This window comes from Manacus vitellinus, unplaced genomic scaffold (assembly GCF_001715985.3).
Source record: "Manacus vitellinus isolate BGI_N305 unplaced genomic scaffold, ASM171598v3 scaffold_66_pilon, whole genome shotgun sequence".
In the NCBI taxonomy this organism is placed as follows: Eukaryota; Metazoa; Chordata; class Aves; order Passeriformes; family Pipridae; genus Manacus; species Manacus vitellinus.
The window spans coordinates 2,367,849-2,383,465 of record NW_021940729.1 but is presented as its reverse complement, the minus strand read 5'-3'; the positions used below and the strand labels follow the sequence as shown (position 1 = coordinate 2,383,465).

Sequence of the window (15,617 nt, the reverse complement as noted above, 5' to 3'; positions counted from 1 at the left end):
AGATGTGTAGGTGACACTTCTTATTTTTCTTGCAGCCCATTGTATTTATAGCTTTTGATATTTTAACATAGGCCTTGTACTTTTCTTAGCTGTTTGAGGGAAATCTGTACAGACTATTAACAAATTAAAACATCACATTGTGAGAACTAGGAAGGAATGGCTGGGTTGTGTTGTCAGGTGGCACACAAAATCCTGCATTTTGGCACTTGTTTGAGGTGGACAAACCCATTGTCTTTGAGGTCAGTGAAGCAGTGAATCCCCACTGGGGCTCTTGGAAATACTGTTAAGTTAACAGAGAAGTGGGAGTGCTTCTGATGCAGTGTTTTTTACATTCTTTTCTTTCATTAAAACCATTAGTTTAGTAAAAGTAAGGAAAAAGTTGTTCCATTTTACTACCAAGCTGTTCAAATTACCAACTTCTGTGGTGATCATTGGAGGCCTTGTGTACTCTTTTCTGTATAAAATCTTAGGTTACAGATATGCCTACAGTTGTTGTGTCACCTCCTGCCTCTGTAAAGCTGAGTGTTGACTGAAGGTGTTCCCAAGAGACTGAAGGCAAAATAAAAATGCCAAGTAATTGGTACCTCTGACTCTTATGTTCTGCAACACAAGACATGTTGGATTAAGCGAAATGAAAGGGAAGATCTTCAGAGAGCTGCATGCAAATTTTGACTGGTTGTGGTTTTGGAAGTCAAGGAACAAGGAAATACAGAGAATGCTTTTTAAACTGTTCTATCAAATGTCACATATCTGTTTAAATATTTCATGTGATGTGGCTTCTTTCAGACAATCAGCTGTATTATCTGAGATCAGAGAAAAGGGAGTGATACTACTCAGCTGCAGAAAATAGGAAGAAAGTACTGCCATGGCAGCATAGGGCATAGACACAATGACTGCAGAGTGTTGGCTATTTATGGAACTTGTTTCAATATACACATCTTACAGATAACCAGTCAGAATTATTGAGGTTGAGGTATTTTATTTGTAATCTATAAGTTTAAAAGAAACATAAAATAAAAGTTTATACAACACTATTTTAGAATTCTTCCCATGGGATTTGTTAGGTAAGACCATTAGATGTTTGTTTTCTGGACAAATTTACTATTTGTGTGCTTCCTAATTATAATGGAAAGACCTAATAAATTATGTATCTATGTTAAACAGCTTGCTTTTCAAACAAAGGGAACTGGCCACAACTCTCATTTCTTCTATTTTTATCTTTCTCTTAAAGGGCAACACTTTAAGGAAAATACTCCTGTATCGCTACTTTAAAGGGGAATATGGAAGTGGTATGAATGGGCCCCTGTCTGCCAGCTACAGCAAAACTGCACAAGTGGGAGGTAAATCAACACAGATCATTTCAAGAGAACAAAATTAGCAGCATCATTTTTTTCTAATAGGCACATTGGAAGTGCTCCAGTGATTCAGTTGGTAAATAAATACAAACGTGTTCTATGATTAGTTAGAAGAGAGGTAGTAGCAGACTTTTTCTATTTTTAAGTTGCATGCACTTGTCTCAGATGGCTCCTGTGCATTTCATAGAATCACAGAATATGCTGAGGTGGGAGGGACCCACAAGGATCACAGGACGTTTGGAGGTACCAAAGTAGGTACCAGTAAATCACCATTCAGAAATTCAGCAAAGCACAAAACATTTAAATAAAGATGTTGCTGTTTCTGGAAGCTTAACTTTTTTTTTTTACACTTCTAGACCCTTTATTGATATATGAAAAAAAAAGGTATAAGGAAAAGCTTCTTGCAAAAACACTGGTTGGACAATGGAACAGATCTCCCTGAGAAGCTGTAGGATGTGTCAGTTCTTGTTACAACTGGACAAGACTCTGATGAACCTGCTCTAATTACCTTGAGCAGGAAGTTTGAGCAGATGGTCTCTGTAGGGCCATTATAACCTAATTTTTTTGCATTGTTGTTATAGAAGCCACAGGAAGTTACTATAGGATGGTTTCTAAGAAAACCCAAAATAATGCATGTCATGGGAAAAGAGACAGAAGTTGGGTACAGAGCCAGGTCAAAATACTTGTCATTGCATTTTCAGCATATATTAAAGGCATACCCAGATTTGTGGGCATTTCCAAATGTTACCTAACTGTTCCTCCATGGCTATTTCAGTGTAGACACTGGAAGTGTTTAGTTTTGATATCCTGCACACCAAATTTTGCTCCCTAACAAACAGGAGAGTAAAGATTTACTTGATTTACTTTTTTTTTTTTCTTTTTAGTTCTGTCTTTAAAAGTTGTGTGTATGGCTTCATCACAAACAAAGCCTACACGATTTTAATCAGATTAATCAAAATAGTACTGACTGATTAAAACAGTACTGTATTTTTCCTAATGAGGTGGACACAGTTATATCTTTATAGAAGGAAGTATAGCAGGAAAGATGATAATCTGTTATAATAAAAGATGGTTGATTTAATGAGCTAATGCAATTCAGCAAGATTTCTTCAACCCACTCCTTTACCTTGGATTAACTCAGGTCTCTGTTCTTAAAGAACGTCATCATGACGTTAATGATTTAGGAGTTTTGTTGGCAGCAGCACTTGGCTAGAAGGTCATACTCATAACCAGAGTGGATTTAGCAGGACACAATCTTTGTGTAGATTAGGTCTGAGATGGAAGAGCAGATTTAAAAGTGGTCTCAGAGCACTGCCCATACTCACAGTTGGGTGTGTGCAGCAGTGGAATTAAAAAAGGGCTTTGGTGAACAAAATGGTGTCATTTCCAACTTCCTTATTGTCTGAATATCATGAAAGAACAATGGTTTGGGGACTTGTTTTATTGCTTATTCTTAGAGCCCAACATTGCAGTTTCATACAAAAATCTTCGATTTTTTATCAGGGGGAATTTTACCTGAAAGAGAATTTCAAAATGAAATTTATGACATTGCTATTGTGTGCATTATTACTACTAATAGATACGCTTCTGTGCCCATGTGTGAAACCATCATGAATGGGATGTCTTTGTCTAATTTGCAGGTGGATTTTCGGGACAAGACTCGGATAAATCTGGGGTGACCATGTTTGATATTCAGTGCCTTCTGGATAAAGAAGGTGCCTCGGAACTGGTTATAGATGTCATAGTAAACACCAGGAATGACAGGATTTTCTCAGAAGGCATTTTGCTTGGCATTGCGTTGCTTGAAGGTGGAAATACGCAAACACAGGTACTTATTTAATATCCTTATTCACATATTGATTTTCAGAAGCACGTAGCCTGGCGACAAATAGAAAGAACCTTTCTGCTGTGAGTTCTGTGAAAAGTTTGTCACTGTAATACAAAGGTAAATATGCCCTATTGCTATGCAATATCTCGTAGTGTAGACTCTTCAATAGAAGAAAATGTTTTTCAGCTGTCCCTTTCTGTGTGCTTCTTTTAATCTGGTTTTTGCCATGTAAGCATTGCCTCAATTTATTTTATATCACTCTTTGTAAAATTAAAAATAACAGTGCTTTTAAGTATATAATGGCAATAAAAATATTTTCTGGAAACCTTCAGGGACATTTATCAAAATCTCCAAAGAGAGCAAAACTGATCATTTGAGAAAAGCGGTATCCCATTCCATAGAAAAAAACTGCTTTAAACTATGGATTCTTGTTTTTTGTGAATTGTGTCCCTCAACTCAACTTTCGCCAAATAAGATGATTGAAGAAAGAGGGAGAATTGAGATGATGAAGGGCTGGGAGGGTTTGGATTATTCAGCCTGGAAAAGAAAAGGCTTTGGGGTGACCTTGGGGTGACTCTGGGGCCTTCCAGGATCTGAAGGGAGTCCTACAGGAAATATGGAGGGAGACTATTTCCAAGGGCCTGGAATGACAGGACAAGGGGGAATTGCTTCAAACTGACAGAGAGCAGGTTTAGATGGGATATTAGGGAGAAATTCTTCCCTGTGAGGGTGGTGAGGCCCTGGCACAGGTTGCCCAGAGAAGCTGTGGCTGCCCCATCCCTGAAGTGTCCAAGGCCAGGTTGGATGGGGCTCTGAGCAAAGCAACCTGGGCTAGTGGAAGGTGTCCCTGCCCATGGCAGGGGGTTGAAACTGGATGGTCTTTAAGGTCCCTTCCAGCCCAAACCATTCCATGATTCTATGATTATTTATCCTTGACCATGACCAGCAGAGTTATCAGAAGAGAGGAGAGTTGCCATGAACCATTTCCTGCATTTCTCCAGCTCTCATCATTGCCTGTGGGAGGAATCCCATTTTGTATCTTTATTCTGTAAAAAGATAATATGATCTGTGACCCTTATAGAGTGTCCAGAAAATGATAAAGAAATGAGATTTTTTTTCCCACCTTTCTAAAATGAATTGTTAGGGGCCATAAAAAGCTTTTACTTTGGGAGACAGTTTGTAAAATGCTGCAAATGTTACTCAGACTGCTTGACAGTAATACTAAGGGACTGTAACCTAAAATATTAACTATTTAGTATTAAACTCTATGTGTAGCACAAAAAATTAATATAGTCCAAGTTATAATATTACATCTTAGATGTTCCATGTTTCCTCTTGTTGCATAATAACAGTTACTTTTCACTGTTATTTGTAGATGGAATATTATTACTCTAGTAAGCTGCAGAAATGGAGAGTGTCACAAAATAATTTAACTTCAAGTGTAATATCGTGACATTTTAAAGATTGCAAATAGCACTGTTCACCGTTTTACCCAAATTCTGAAACATTATCATCAATCTTTGTTACCAACCTTGCATATCACTTCATGAAAGAACTGGTGGCAAACATTTGTTTTATATAAGTGAATTAATTACTCATCATTTGTTTTGCCAAAAAATAGTGTATTTTTGTATTTCTTCTTCCTTAGGAGATTGATATCTGAACTTTTTTTTTTTTTTGCAGTATTCAACCTACCAGCAACTGAAGGAGCAAAAGAAGTCAGAGAAATTCTTTAAGGTGCTGTATGACCGCATGAAAGCTGCTCAGCAGGAGATCAGATCAACAGTGACAGTGAACACTATTGATCTGGGGAGCAAAAAGAAAGAGGATGACAATGACCTCACCATATCTGTTCCCAAAAAGAGAGGTAAGGAGGCACTCCTGTGAAAGAGGGGAGAAGTGCATTTTATATTGGAACTGCACCGCTGTGTTGAGATGATCAATAAGCCTCAATATTAACCATTGCTAATTTGCATCTTTTGTCTGCTTTCTCTGAATTATAGTCCACCCCAGGCTGGCTACAAGGAATTAGCTTTGATGGAATCAGTGAAGCTGTGCCAGTTCGCATCAATAAAAGATATAGAACCATATTTTTAGAGAAACAGAAGTAGAGGCTGCTGCTAATGGGGCTATTTCACAAGAGCAAGCACAGGAACTGATTTCCCACCCTGTGGTCTTTCCATTGTTCTCATCATTTATTGTATATGGGAGAGAAATAGTAGGGCTTTTTGTGTTAATGTTCTGTTTCACTCTGGTTTGTGGTTTATTTGGAACATGCTATCCCTGCATGAATGTTGCTTTGATATTCTTTGTAAGTTGCCTAGAGGTCTTCGAAAAGTTAGGCACCAACCAAGAAAAAGTTGCATTCATTATTATTGTTTTCTTATTGTTTAATCAAATGAGGAGAAAGAGTTTCAAAAATGAAGGAAAATCATCTTCTTTTCAGTTAAGGATTCAACCCTGCATCTGAAAGAGGGTATGAAAGGACAGTTAACAGAGGCATCTTCTGCAACATCCAAGGCTTACTCTGTGTATAGGAGAGAAATGGACCCAGAAATAGATCTCATGGGCTCAGGAACAGATGCTGCAAATGCAGAAGAGAAGTCCACAGAAGAAGCAATCATGAGCCCTGCCATTGCAATCATGCAGCCAATACTGAGGTTTCTTCAGCTGCTGTGTGAGAACCACAACCGAGAGCTCCAGGTAAAGTGGTTTTGAGCTGAGCTGCAAATGAAGTATTTATAGGGACTGCAGCTTCAAAAGGGAAGAAAAAACACCCTTGTGCCTGGCTGCTGTTACAGAATAGGGCTGTCTAAAATGTTGTTCTTCTTTTGGTCCAAGGTTAAAATAACCCTTTTCAAGACCCACCTTAGTTGAGTTCATGTTTATGTCCTCAGAATTGCTTGGGGACTGCAGTGTAGCCACATGGAACTGAGAAGTGTCTGAGTGACCCTGCTAGTCAGGTTTCTGTGCACAAATGGTGGATCACTTACCACGGACCTGAAGACCACAAGAACTTTCTGGGTAGTGTTTGGGAACTGCTCTGTTCCCAAGGTGTTATGATTGAAGGCTTTGAGATGTGTGTCCCTCCTATATCAGTTCTCTTGGTAGAAATTACTGTCCCCATAGCAACTTTTGCAAAATGAATTTTCTACAATTATTCCCAGTGTCCAGGAGCCTCCCTTAGAGCAGTTTTGGGGGTGGTTTGAGCTGAGCTGCAGTTCTGGGCTGGCACAGCCAAGGAGTGGCTGTGATGTGCTATGAGACCTGCTCAGCTGTGGGAATGAGCTTCCCAGAGCAGGGGTGTAATAGATGGGTGGAGGCAGGTGTGCAGGACATATATAAGACATTTAAGGCCAGTGCAGATCTTTGCAAAGCTCACTTTCCTAAGCCCTCTTTGCTCTGCTGTTTTAATCAGCTTTTAATTTCTCACCTGCTGCACTAGGTCCTAATATATTTTCTGTAGTGTGCTGTACTTCAGTACCTGATGTACAGTGGTCATAATTTGTATAAATTGTATATATAAATAGTACCTTTTCATGTTTTCATGGGAAAAAAGACTGTGTTTGACTTGACTCTCTCTCTCTCTCTTTTTTTTTTTTTTTGGTGTATATTCATTTTCTCCATCCACCAGAATTTTTTAAGACATCAAAACAATAAAACAAATTACAATCTCGTTTGTGAGACCCTTCAGTTTCTGGACTGCATCTGCGGAAGCACAACGGGTGGGCTGGGCTTGTTGGGGCTTTACATCAATGAGAGGAATGTGGCTCTTGTCAACCAGACACTGGAAAGCCTTACTGAGTATTGCCAAGGTCCATGCCATGAAAACCAGGTAGGGCTCAAATAACTCCTGGATGCAGAAGAGTGTACCTGAATGTGTGGTGTCTGGGTGCTTGTCATAAATATTTCAATGTTGCTAATAACATAAATTCACTTCCAACTGCTGTGACTGGGCTTAACACACAAGCTTTCATAAGGCCTGAGTGAACCTTTTAAGTCAGAACTCAAAACAGACTCTTCCTGTGGTATATCTGCTTCCATTGAGGATTACCAGTTCTTTTGGAGAGAGCTTAATGTTGTGTCTGTGGCTTAAACCTCACTTTGTGAGACTGGATTTGGAGTCACAGCTGTGGAAGTGCATTGCAAACACAGTCTTGTTTTCTTAATTTTCAAACATTTTGCCCTTGCTGGTGTTTATATGGGTTGCTAACGTTTACTTTCCTTATTTCACATATCTGCCACAAAGTTTAACTTCTCATCCTGCTATACTATCTAGCAGCATCTTTAATTATGATGTCAGTAGTGAAATGGATGAAACTAAAGACCAGGCTTCTGCTCATCTCTGCCTTGTTCACTCCAGTGCTTTAAGTCATAAAGGTGTGACTTTTGGTAATGGTCTCTTTAGTGCTGTGCTGAAGAAGTATGGAGATGTAAAGAATGTGGTTATATGCTTTGATCTGAAGAGAACTGCAGTAAAGTTGTAACACTGGTTGAAATTGCAGAATTTTTACTATGGATTATCAATTGGAAAATTGCAGTGGGCAAATTACAGAAGCAATCTCTTCTTTATAGTAGGAATAGCTGAAGAAATACATGCAATATTAATGCTTCTTCATTAATGTGCACAAATGAAATATAAATTGCTGCTATTGCCTTTGCTGGTAATCAACTGCATTTACTTAATACTTTAAAAGCAAACAAACAAAAATCCTTTAGTGGACTGAATTTTGAACAGTTAGATTCAATCCACTTATGAATGGGAAAAACAACTGTAAAAAAAGAATAGCTGCAGGACTGGAGATGAAAAAAAAAACCTGTTACAAATTAACATGGTCTCCAACAAATTTACTTAAGGAGCACTGGAGGAACACTGATAGTGGAAGGGAATGATTAGTTACCCTTCATTACTTAGACCTACCTGCTGGAAGTCACTCAGGATTTGAGTTATGCTTGTTCACACCAACTACAAGTCTAATTCAGTGTATTTCAGAGGCAAATGCTCAACACTCTCATTTTCATTTTTTCCCTCTCTCTGTCTTCCTGGAAACCTTCTTCTTTCCTATTGTCCATAAACCTGCTAGAAGGAAAAAGCACCACAGGCTTTTGTATAACTGACACTTACAATACCTAGAAGGTCCAGGACTCCAGCTGTAAAGGCATCTGTGAAGTACAGTTTTGAATTCCACATCCAGAATTCCATGTCTATCAAGAAAGATGGAGAGGGACTTTTTACAAGAGCATGTAGTGACAGGACAAGGAGGAATGGATTCAAACTGACAGGGAGTAGTTTTAGGTTAGACATTTGGAAAAAAATCCTTTCTGTGAGGGTGATGAGGCCCTGGCACAGGTTTCCCAGAGAAGCTGTGGCTGCCCCACCCCTGGAAGTGTCCAAGGCCAGGCTGGATGGGACTCTGAGCAACCTGGGCTAGTGGAAGGTGTCCCTGCCCACAGCAGGGGGTTGGAACTGGATTATCTTTAAAGTCCCTTCCAACTCAAACCATTCTATGGTTTTGTGAAATGCCCTTCTATGCAGAACATCCAGGTATATGGAGAGAACCTTAGTCTCTGCAAACAATTCATACTGTAAGAGTGGTATTAGAACTGGTTGCTGACTGCAAATTAAGCATTTGGATGTGCAGATTTGGTTGTACAGCTGAGCATGTCTTTTATGTCCGAGTCTGGCACATGTGTTCAGCAGCATCTGGCAGTGCTCCTGCTGTCTGTAACTTGTACCACTTGGTGCCAAGCCCTGCATGATTTACTGGGAGCATATTTTAACCTGCACCACCACTATTCCAGTTGTGTGTTCCACTGCTGGCAGTGCTGGGGTCAGTTCTGTACTACACAAGCCTCCCCCAGCAGCTCTTGTGGCATGTTTTTAGGATGCTCTGCTTTGGCTGAAAGGTTCACTGTTGTTGCAAGGTCTTTCAAGTTCTGCGTCCTTCTTTTAAAAATTTGTTGATGTGCATATTTCCTCCCTCCTGTTATCCTGTCTCCCTCTTTGTACCCCTCCTTCCCTCCCTCTCTCCTGCCCCTGCCCCATTCCCTTCTCTTTTTTTGCAGACATGCATAGCCACCCATGAGTCTAATGGGATTGATATTATAATTGCACTCATCTTGAATGACATAAACCCTCTTGGCAAATACTGCATGGACTTGGTGCTTCAGCTGAAGGTACAGTATATGTAAATTTGTTTATTTGAATTTCAGAATAGAAGACATACCTATGTGAGAGCTGTAGGCAACCTGACATTTACTTAATCTTACCGTAGCATAGTATACTCAGCAGCCTTTGGAAAAAAAAATACATTGCAAATTAATTCAGCTCAGCTTCTGAGTCCTTATCAGACCCTCTACCACAGGCCTTTTGACCCACTGCTGTGTTTGGGAGTATGCCCTGAGCTCTTTAAAAAAAAAAAAAATCCTATCAAACAGGCACGACATGAAAATTCTGTACTGTGGAAGTAAAATCTTGCTGGATTGGTATACGCAGCACTGAAGAGGCATGTAACAATTTTGGCATTCTCTCTGTATACTGAACTCTTAAAATTACTTGAGAAGGAGACGTTGTGAAAAAAGAATAATACTTCAGATGACCTTTAGTGTCAAATACAAGGTTCAAGTAAACTGTATTTTATTTCCCTTCTCAGTGTCCTCTGAGGGGAGACACAAAGCGTAGAGTGTGAGGGCAAAGACTAGAGCAGGAGGGCTTGTAATGTGATTTTGTTCTGTATTCTGTGAGAGTTGGATAGGCTCATAGATAAGTTTCTCCTGCCTTGCAGAGGGGAGCCCTGCAACTGTACTGTCTGTCAAGTAGGGGAGAATTTGTCCAGGAGGAGCCCTGGGTTTTGCTTTTTCTTGCCTTCCAAATGAAGTCTTTCCATTGCAGATGGTCTGTTTCCTCCCCAAACTAGCAAATACTTTGTGGTAGCTGCATTGCATCATATTGGCAACATTATGGATGTCTAATAAAATAATCAATATAGCTATATATCCTGTACAATGAAACACTGAATCAACAGTGCTTTACATATGATTTTAATAACTGTAATTACATTTCTGAATGACAATGTAATTCAGGCCCCCCTCAAGCAAAATATTTAAGCAGACATTTAACTTTGAACATGCAGACAGTTCTTTTGAAGTCCAAATTTCAGGTTCTGTAAAGATCTAGCTGCATTCACTCCAGTGCCATTTTGATTTGCCATCATCATGAAGCTACCAAGTGCTTGTAGAACATCTTTTCTGTGTAGTAACCAAAAATGGAGTTCAGGGACATCACTGCAAGGATGGCTCTTTCATAGGAGACTTGTCTGTGCCTTACTCCAGTTACTTAAATAGCAAAAATTGTGCTGAATGACACCAGAGGTTCAAACTGTGAAAATGATTCTGATTTTACAGAATCACAGAGTCATTTGGCTTAGAAGGGACATCTTGAGGTCATCTTGTCCAACCTCCCTGCTCAAGCAGGGTCAGCCTAGAGCAGGTTTTCCAGACCTGTGTCCAGTTGAATATCTCCCCAGCTGGAGACTCCACAACCCATGTGGGCAACCTATTCCAGCGTGTGATCACTCTCACTGTATTTTCTTGTGTTTAGACAGAATTTCACGGGGGTTTTATTTTATCTCTTGCTCTCTCACTGGGCATCACTGAGATAGGTCTGGTTCCCTGTTCTACATTCCCTCCCATTAGGTATTTATGCATTGATAAGATCCCTCTAAGCCCTTTCTACTCGAGGCTGAACAGCTACACTCTCACTAGCTCCTTATGTGAAAAAATGCTCCATTCCCTTAATCATCTTTAAGGCTTTTTGCTGGACTTGTTCCATTAAATCCATATCATCCTTATCCTGTGGAGTTCAGAACTGGGCACATTGCTGGGCCAGATGAGATTTTCTCAAGAAATTAGATCCAAATCAAGAAGTTGCTGGTTTTGATTTTGAGTGGCAACACACTGAAATAATAAAGCACTGAATTTACCAAGTAATGTTTAACACTGACTCTCTGTCAGTGTTCATAGGCAACTTTGAAGTTGCAAATGCATAAATTTTGCAGTGAAAATACAGAATTTGAAGTACATAGGCCCATATATTTACACCATCAAACAAGCTCAGACACTGTTTCCAGGGAACGTTGTATGTTGAACTTATACACCCCCAACCAGAGCAAAGGCAATGCAGAATTAAATTTTCCCATCCCATCTTAGTTTAACCTGTTTTGCACATAGTTTTTGATGTGGTATTTAATTGCATCTTCATGGGATTATATTTTCCAGTGGACGCATTGAGTGAGCAGGGTAGACAGTATTCACTGATGCACAGATGGCCAATGTTCCATTCTGCCTCTTTTTATTTTGAGTATGACACCCTGGCCTTCCTTATTTCAGTATGACCTCAATATCTGCCACTCTGTATAGTGACAAGATGAAGAGACATTGTCAGTCTAAGGGTAAACAGTCTAATACAAGTGTCTTCTTGTTTTTTCTCATAGCAATTTATTCTGGGGTATCTAGTTGCTTCACTCATTAATTTATTTTTCCATCATTTTTATGAGGAGATGAGATGGCAACCCAGGTGAAGAGAAATGAAGGCCAGAAGTGCTTTGGGCTGCACTGTTTATAGCACCCCTGGAAAGTGATTTTTCACCAATGTGTTATGAAGAACGTTGTACTGTACTTTCCAAGCAATGGACCTCTTTTCCTCATTGATATCTGGGATTGGAAATCAGATCCTGGGGTCTCAAAGCATGCAGAAAAGGAGGAATAAGTAGTCAAATGACCATCTCAATGTCAAGTGATCTGAGAGAAAAATCCTGCAGGATGTGCCTGCCTGCTGTAATTCTAGGCCATGGCATTGTCACTTTTGCTGAGTCAGTAGCAAGAAGCTGGGTTTTGATAACACAAAGCCCTACCCATCCTCTGCCTTTCTTCATTTCGTGGAAGCTGCAGAAGGCTTCTCTTTGCCCCCAACGTTGTCTGCACTGGGAAATAGCTTCTAAGTCCTCCTCACCCATAAGGGAGCAGACTGTTTCCTTCCCTTCCTTCTCGAGCTGTCTGGTACCTGTCATGTTCCCTTCCCTCCTCCTCAGTTTGAGATCCCACCAGTGCTACCACAAGTGACTTGGTCACCAAGACTGCAGCAGAAAAGAAACCATCCTGCTCTTCAGAGCAGCTTCCTGTTAGGAGTCTTAATCAAAATTCTGTCCTTTCCCTCCATGTGGGCTTTGTGATTCTGTGCCCACTAAGAAGAAACTCTGTGGGCTTTTATGTATGAAACCAGTGTGTTTCTGCAGTACAGTACTCAAATTGTAATTTACAAAGTGCTTATGAGTTGGACAAATTTGGCTGGGTTTCCCTGGGGATTACAACCTGTGTGATTGGTATGTTAGTGCTCCATGTTTTCATCTCTACTGTCAAAATTTGGATATACAAAGGCTGCTTAAAACACAATTGCTTGAACATGTGGAGAACAACATCTTCCTTCTTGCCTCAGTCCCAAAAGCAGCTGAACCCTTTCCCTCTGAAACTGCCTGTGCTAATTGTCTCTTGCTGAGAGAAATTTCGGTTTTAATTGCTGATTTATGGCAATAAACAGCTGAGAATGAGGTTCTGTGGTGGGTTGGGAGTTTTCCTGGCCCCTACCTGTTACCTTGGGATTGCTGCCTGCTCCAAGTGTTCCAACAGCTCAGTCTCTAATGGGGGATGACGATGGGATGCTGTGGCAGGTCAACCAAGGCAATCCTGCTCTGCCAGAAAGCAGTCAAACCTCCAAAACCACTCTTCCTCTCCTCTTCAAAACTGATTTAACTGGAAGACAGACAGGTCTCTGAAGTCTGAGGTACCACCAGACTACTGCTGCTAAAGCCCCTGCTGTTCAATCCTTAGGAGAGGTCTCGGTGAAAAGCAGCCAGTTGACAAAGAGAAGGTTGTCTTTTTATGCTCCCCCGGGAATATTTGGTAGTGAAACAAGATTCCAGGAATGTATGAAGACAGTTTATTTTACAGCCCTTCAAATAATAACCAGTTGGACTTCTTAAAAAACCAAAGGGGAAGGAAACCTGCCTGATTGATGAAACCTTTCATGTGATACATTTTGTAATTACCTCTGTTGATTCTTGTTTCAATAGAAAGCCAGGGCAAAAATTGCTAGGTGGGCAGTAAGGGGAGGAAATGGAATTTCATTTCTTGTGCACAGTCTACAGCAAAGCTCTATATTTAAGTCAAATATTTTTTGGTGTTTAAAATGCTTCTTCCAATATAGAGTGCAGGGTTAGTTAGTCTTACTAAATATCAGTCTTACTGATATTAAAATGGGAAAAAAAAATGCTATTAAATGTCAGTAAAATAAAAGATGCAAGTGGTTGAAAATCTTATTCACTAAAAAAAGTGGTTCTTGTAATCTCAAATAAAACAAATGCGAGGGTCATTAATCCATGAAAGAGATTTAAAATTTGCATTAACTTGGTTTTGTATCTCCAGAACAATGCCTCCAAGCTTTTGCTGGCTATTATGGAAAGCAGGCAAGACAGTGAGAACGCGGAAAGAATCCTTTTCAACATGAGACCAAGAGAACTGGTGAGAAAACTTGTGAATATTCATAAATCTTTTGGCTGAAAAAAAAAATAAAATCTGTCATTAGAACATTTTTTAAATGATCTGCATCTAAGCTGAAAAGTGTTGGCAGGGTATGGTGGCACAGTGTATCAGGATGGTACTAATTCACAAAAAGTACTTTGAAAGGATCAAGCATGCATGATTTCAGTCTTTACGACTTCATTATTTTTATCCGTTTGAAGCACTTTTTCTGTAATTGTTTCCTAACTAAGTTATCATACTCTGGTAGAGTGCCTCCAAGTACAGTTTGTCAGGCAGGGACTGGCTTGTACAGTTTGTGAAACAGTGTGTGTAGACATAGAATATATATAATATATTTATGTTAAATACGTCTCATGGACAGAGAGAGTTACAAACATTTGGACAAATATACAAATATATACAAATGTACAAATACACTTGTGGCTGTATTTTGGAACAACCCTGATGTTTGTGCAGGTCTCCAGGAACTTTAAATGGGTTGGAAATCTGGAGAAATTGTTCCCAATCCAACTGGCTCTGTAACAGCAGCAACTGAGAGATCTGTGTTTAAACACAGATTTCTTCTTTCCTTTCTTCACTGATTTCATCTCCCCCTGCTTGGGTTTGTGTTTCAGGTGGACGTGATGAAGAATGCCTATAACCAAGGCCTCGACTGTGACCACGAGGAGGAGAACGGAGATGATGGCATCTCCCCAAAAGATGTTGGCCATAATATCTATATTTTGGCCCATCAGGTATGTTTTATTGGTTGTGTGACTGGTTCTAGAAAAGTGCTACGTGGTTAAACTCCATCTTGTCATGGGTGGAGTGATGCATTTTACTTGTAAGAAAGAAGTAACAATGGGCTTGTTGACATAAACCAGCAATTTTTAAAAGTTAAACCTGGAGAGGTGTCCCTGCTCAAGGGAACATCCTGTGTGTCTTGGTACTCTGTGGGACTTGGTAGGCTCTATTTGTTTGAAGTAACAGTGTAGAGCAAAGCAGTTACTGTCCATTTAGCTTTGTCTTCTTTTAACATTAACAGCTCATTTATATCAATCGGATCATAAATCATGTTATCATTACTGGTGTATTTTAAACAGTAGCTTCAGTTTTGATACCAAGTGAACTTGAATTAAGAAGATCCCTATTATTTTAGATTTAGTTTGGCAATAAGAATAATTGGGTCTTTTCACTGCTTTCTCCTTCAGAATTCCCTTCCTTCCACTACAGAATTATGCCGTAGTGCCCTCAAGCTTTTTCTGATCACTTTTTCTTCTCTGCTGGTAAAGGTAGAATGTACACTGAGGGTTCTTATTTAATGGGCTGTTTATTCTTCAGAGCAGTTGGTGTCAAAAATAGTTTATCTTTCAATTATGTTAAGAGTATTGAAAAGATTTTTTTTAATTAAAAAAATAAAACCCACATATTTCTTGATTATATCATAAATGACAGCATTTGGTATTTCACGTAAGGGCCAAATTTTTAAGAAGTGCTTTTACTAAGTACGAAGAAATCAACAGATGGAGATATAGGGAGTGTTCTATATTCATTGTGTTTATTACATGTTGTTAAGAATTGAATACTCAATGGAAAAAAAAAAGAAAAGAAAGCAATCTATAGCTACAGTACTATTATGCAATGATTCTTTCAAGCAGGGAATGCAAAAACAGTTACTGAGTTATGCTGATGTGCTTGTAGCACATTTGAATAAGTAAGTGTTGTTACTACGTTGATGTTTTTATGGTTGACCACATTTTACTCTTGTGCTGTGTACATGAGATACCCATGGAAGATGACAGTATTTTAAGAAAGCATCTGTAGCTCCTTACCTTGCATGGCTATTTACTGCTTGTCTG

At 39.5% G+C, this 15,617-nt stretch overlaps 1 protein-coding gene across 2 annotated transcripts in view; it reads left to right on the top strand.

Annotated features, from left to right (window-relative positions):
• Positions 1 to 15,617, top strand: part of ITPR2 (inositol 1,4,5-trisphosphate receptor type 2) — a 242,203-nt gene that overhangs the window by 160,956 nt on the left and 65,630 nt on the right. For both annotated transcript variants that reach the window (XM_018083671.1, XM_029963962.1), the window contains exons 38-45: positions 1,232 to 1,340; positions 2,996 to 3,183; positions 4,867 to 5,050; positions 5,630 to 5,886; positions 6,818 to 7,018; positions 9,250 to 9,360; positions 13,663 to 13,758; positions 14,394 to 14,513. In XM_018083671.1, the coding sequence (XP_017939160.1) occupies positions 1,232 to 1,340; positions 2,996 to 3,183; positions 4,867 to 5,050; positions 5,630 to 5,886; positions 6,818 to 7,018; positions 9,250 to 9,360; positions 13,663 to 13,758; positions 14,394 to 14,513 (1,266 nt within the window). The remainder of the gene's footprint in view (positions 1 to 1,231; positions 1,341 to 2,995; positions 3,184 to 4,866; positions 5,051 to 5,629; positions 5,887 to 6,817; positions 7,019 to 9,249; positions 9,361 to 13,662; positions 13,759 to 14,393; positions 14,514 to 15,617) is intronic.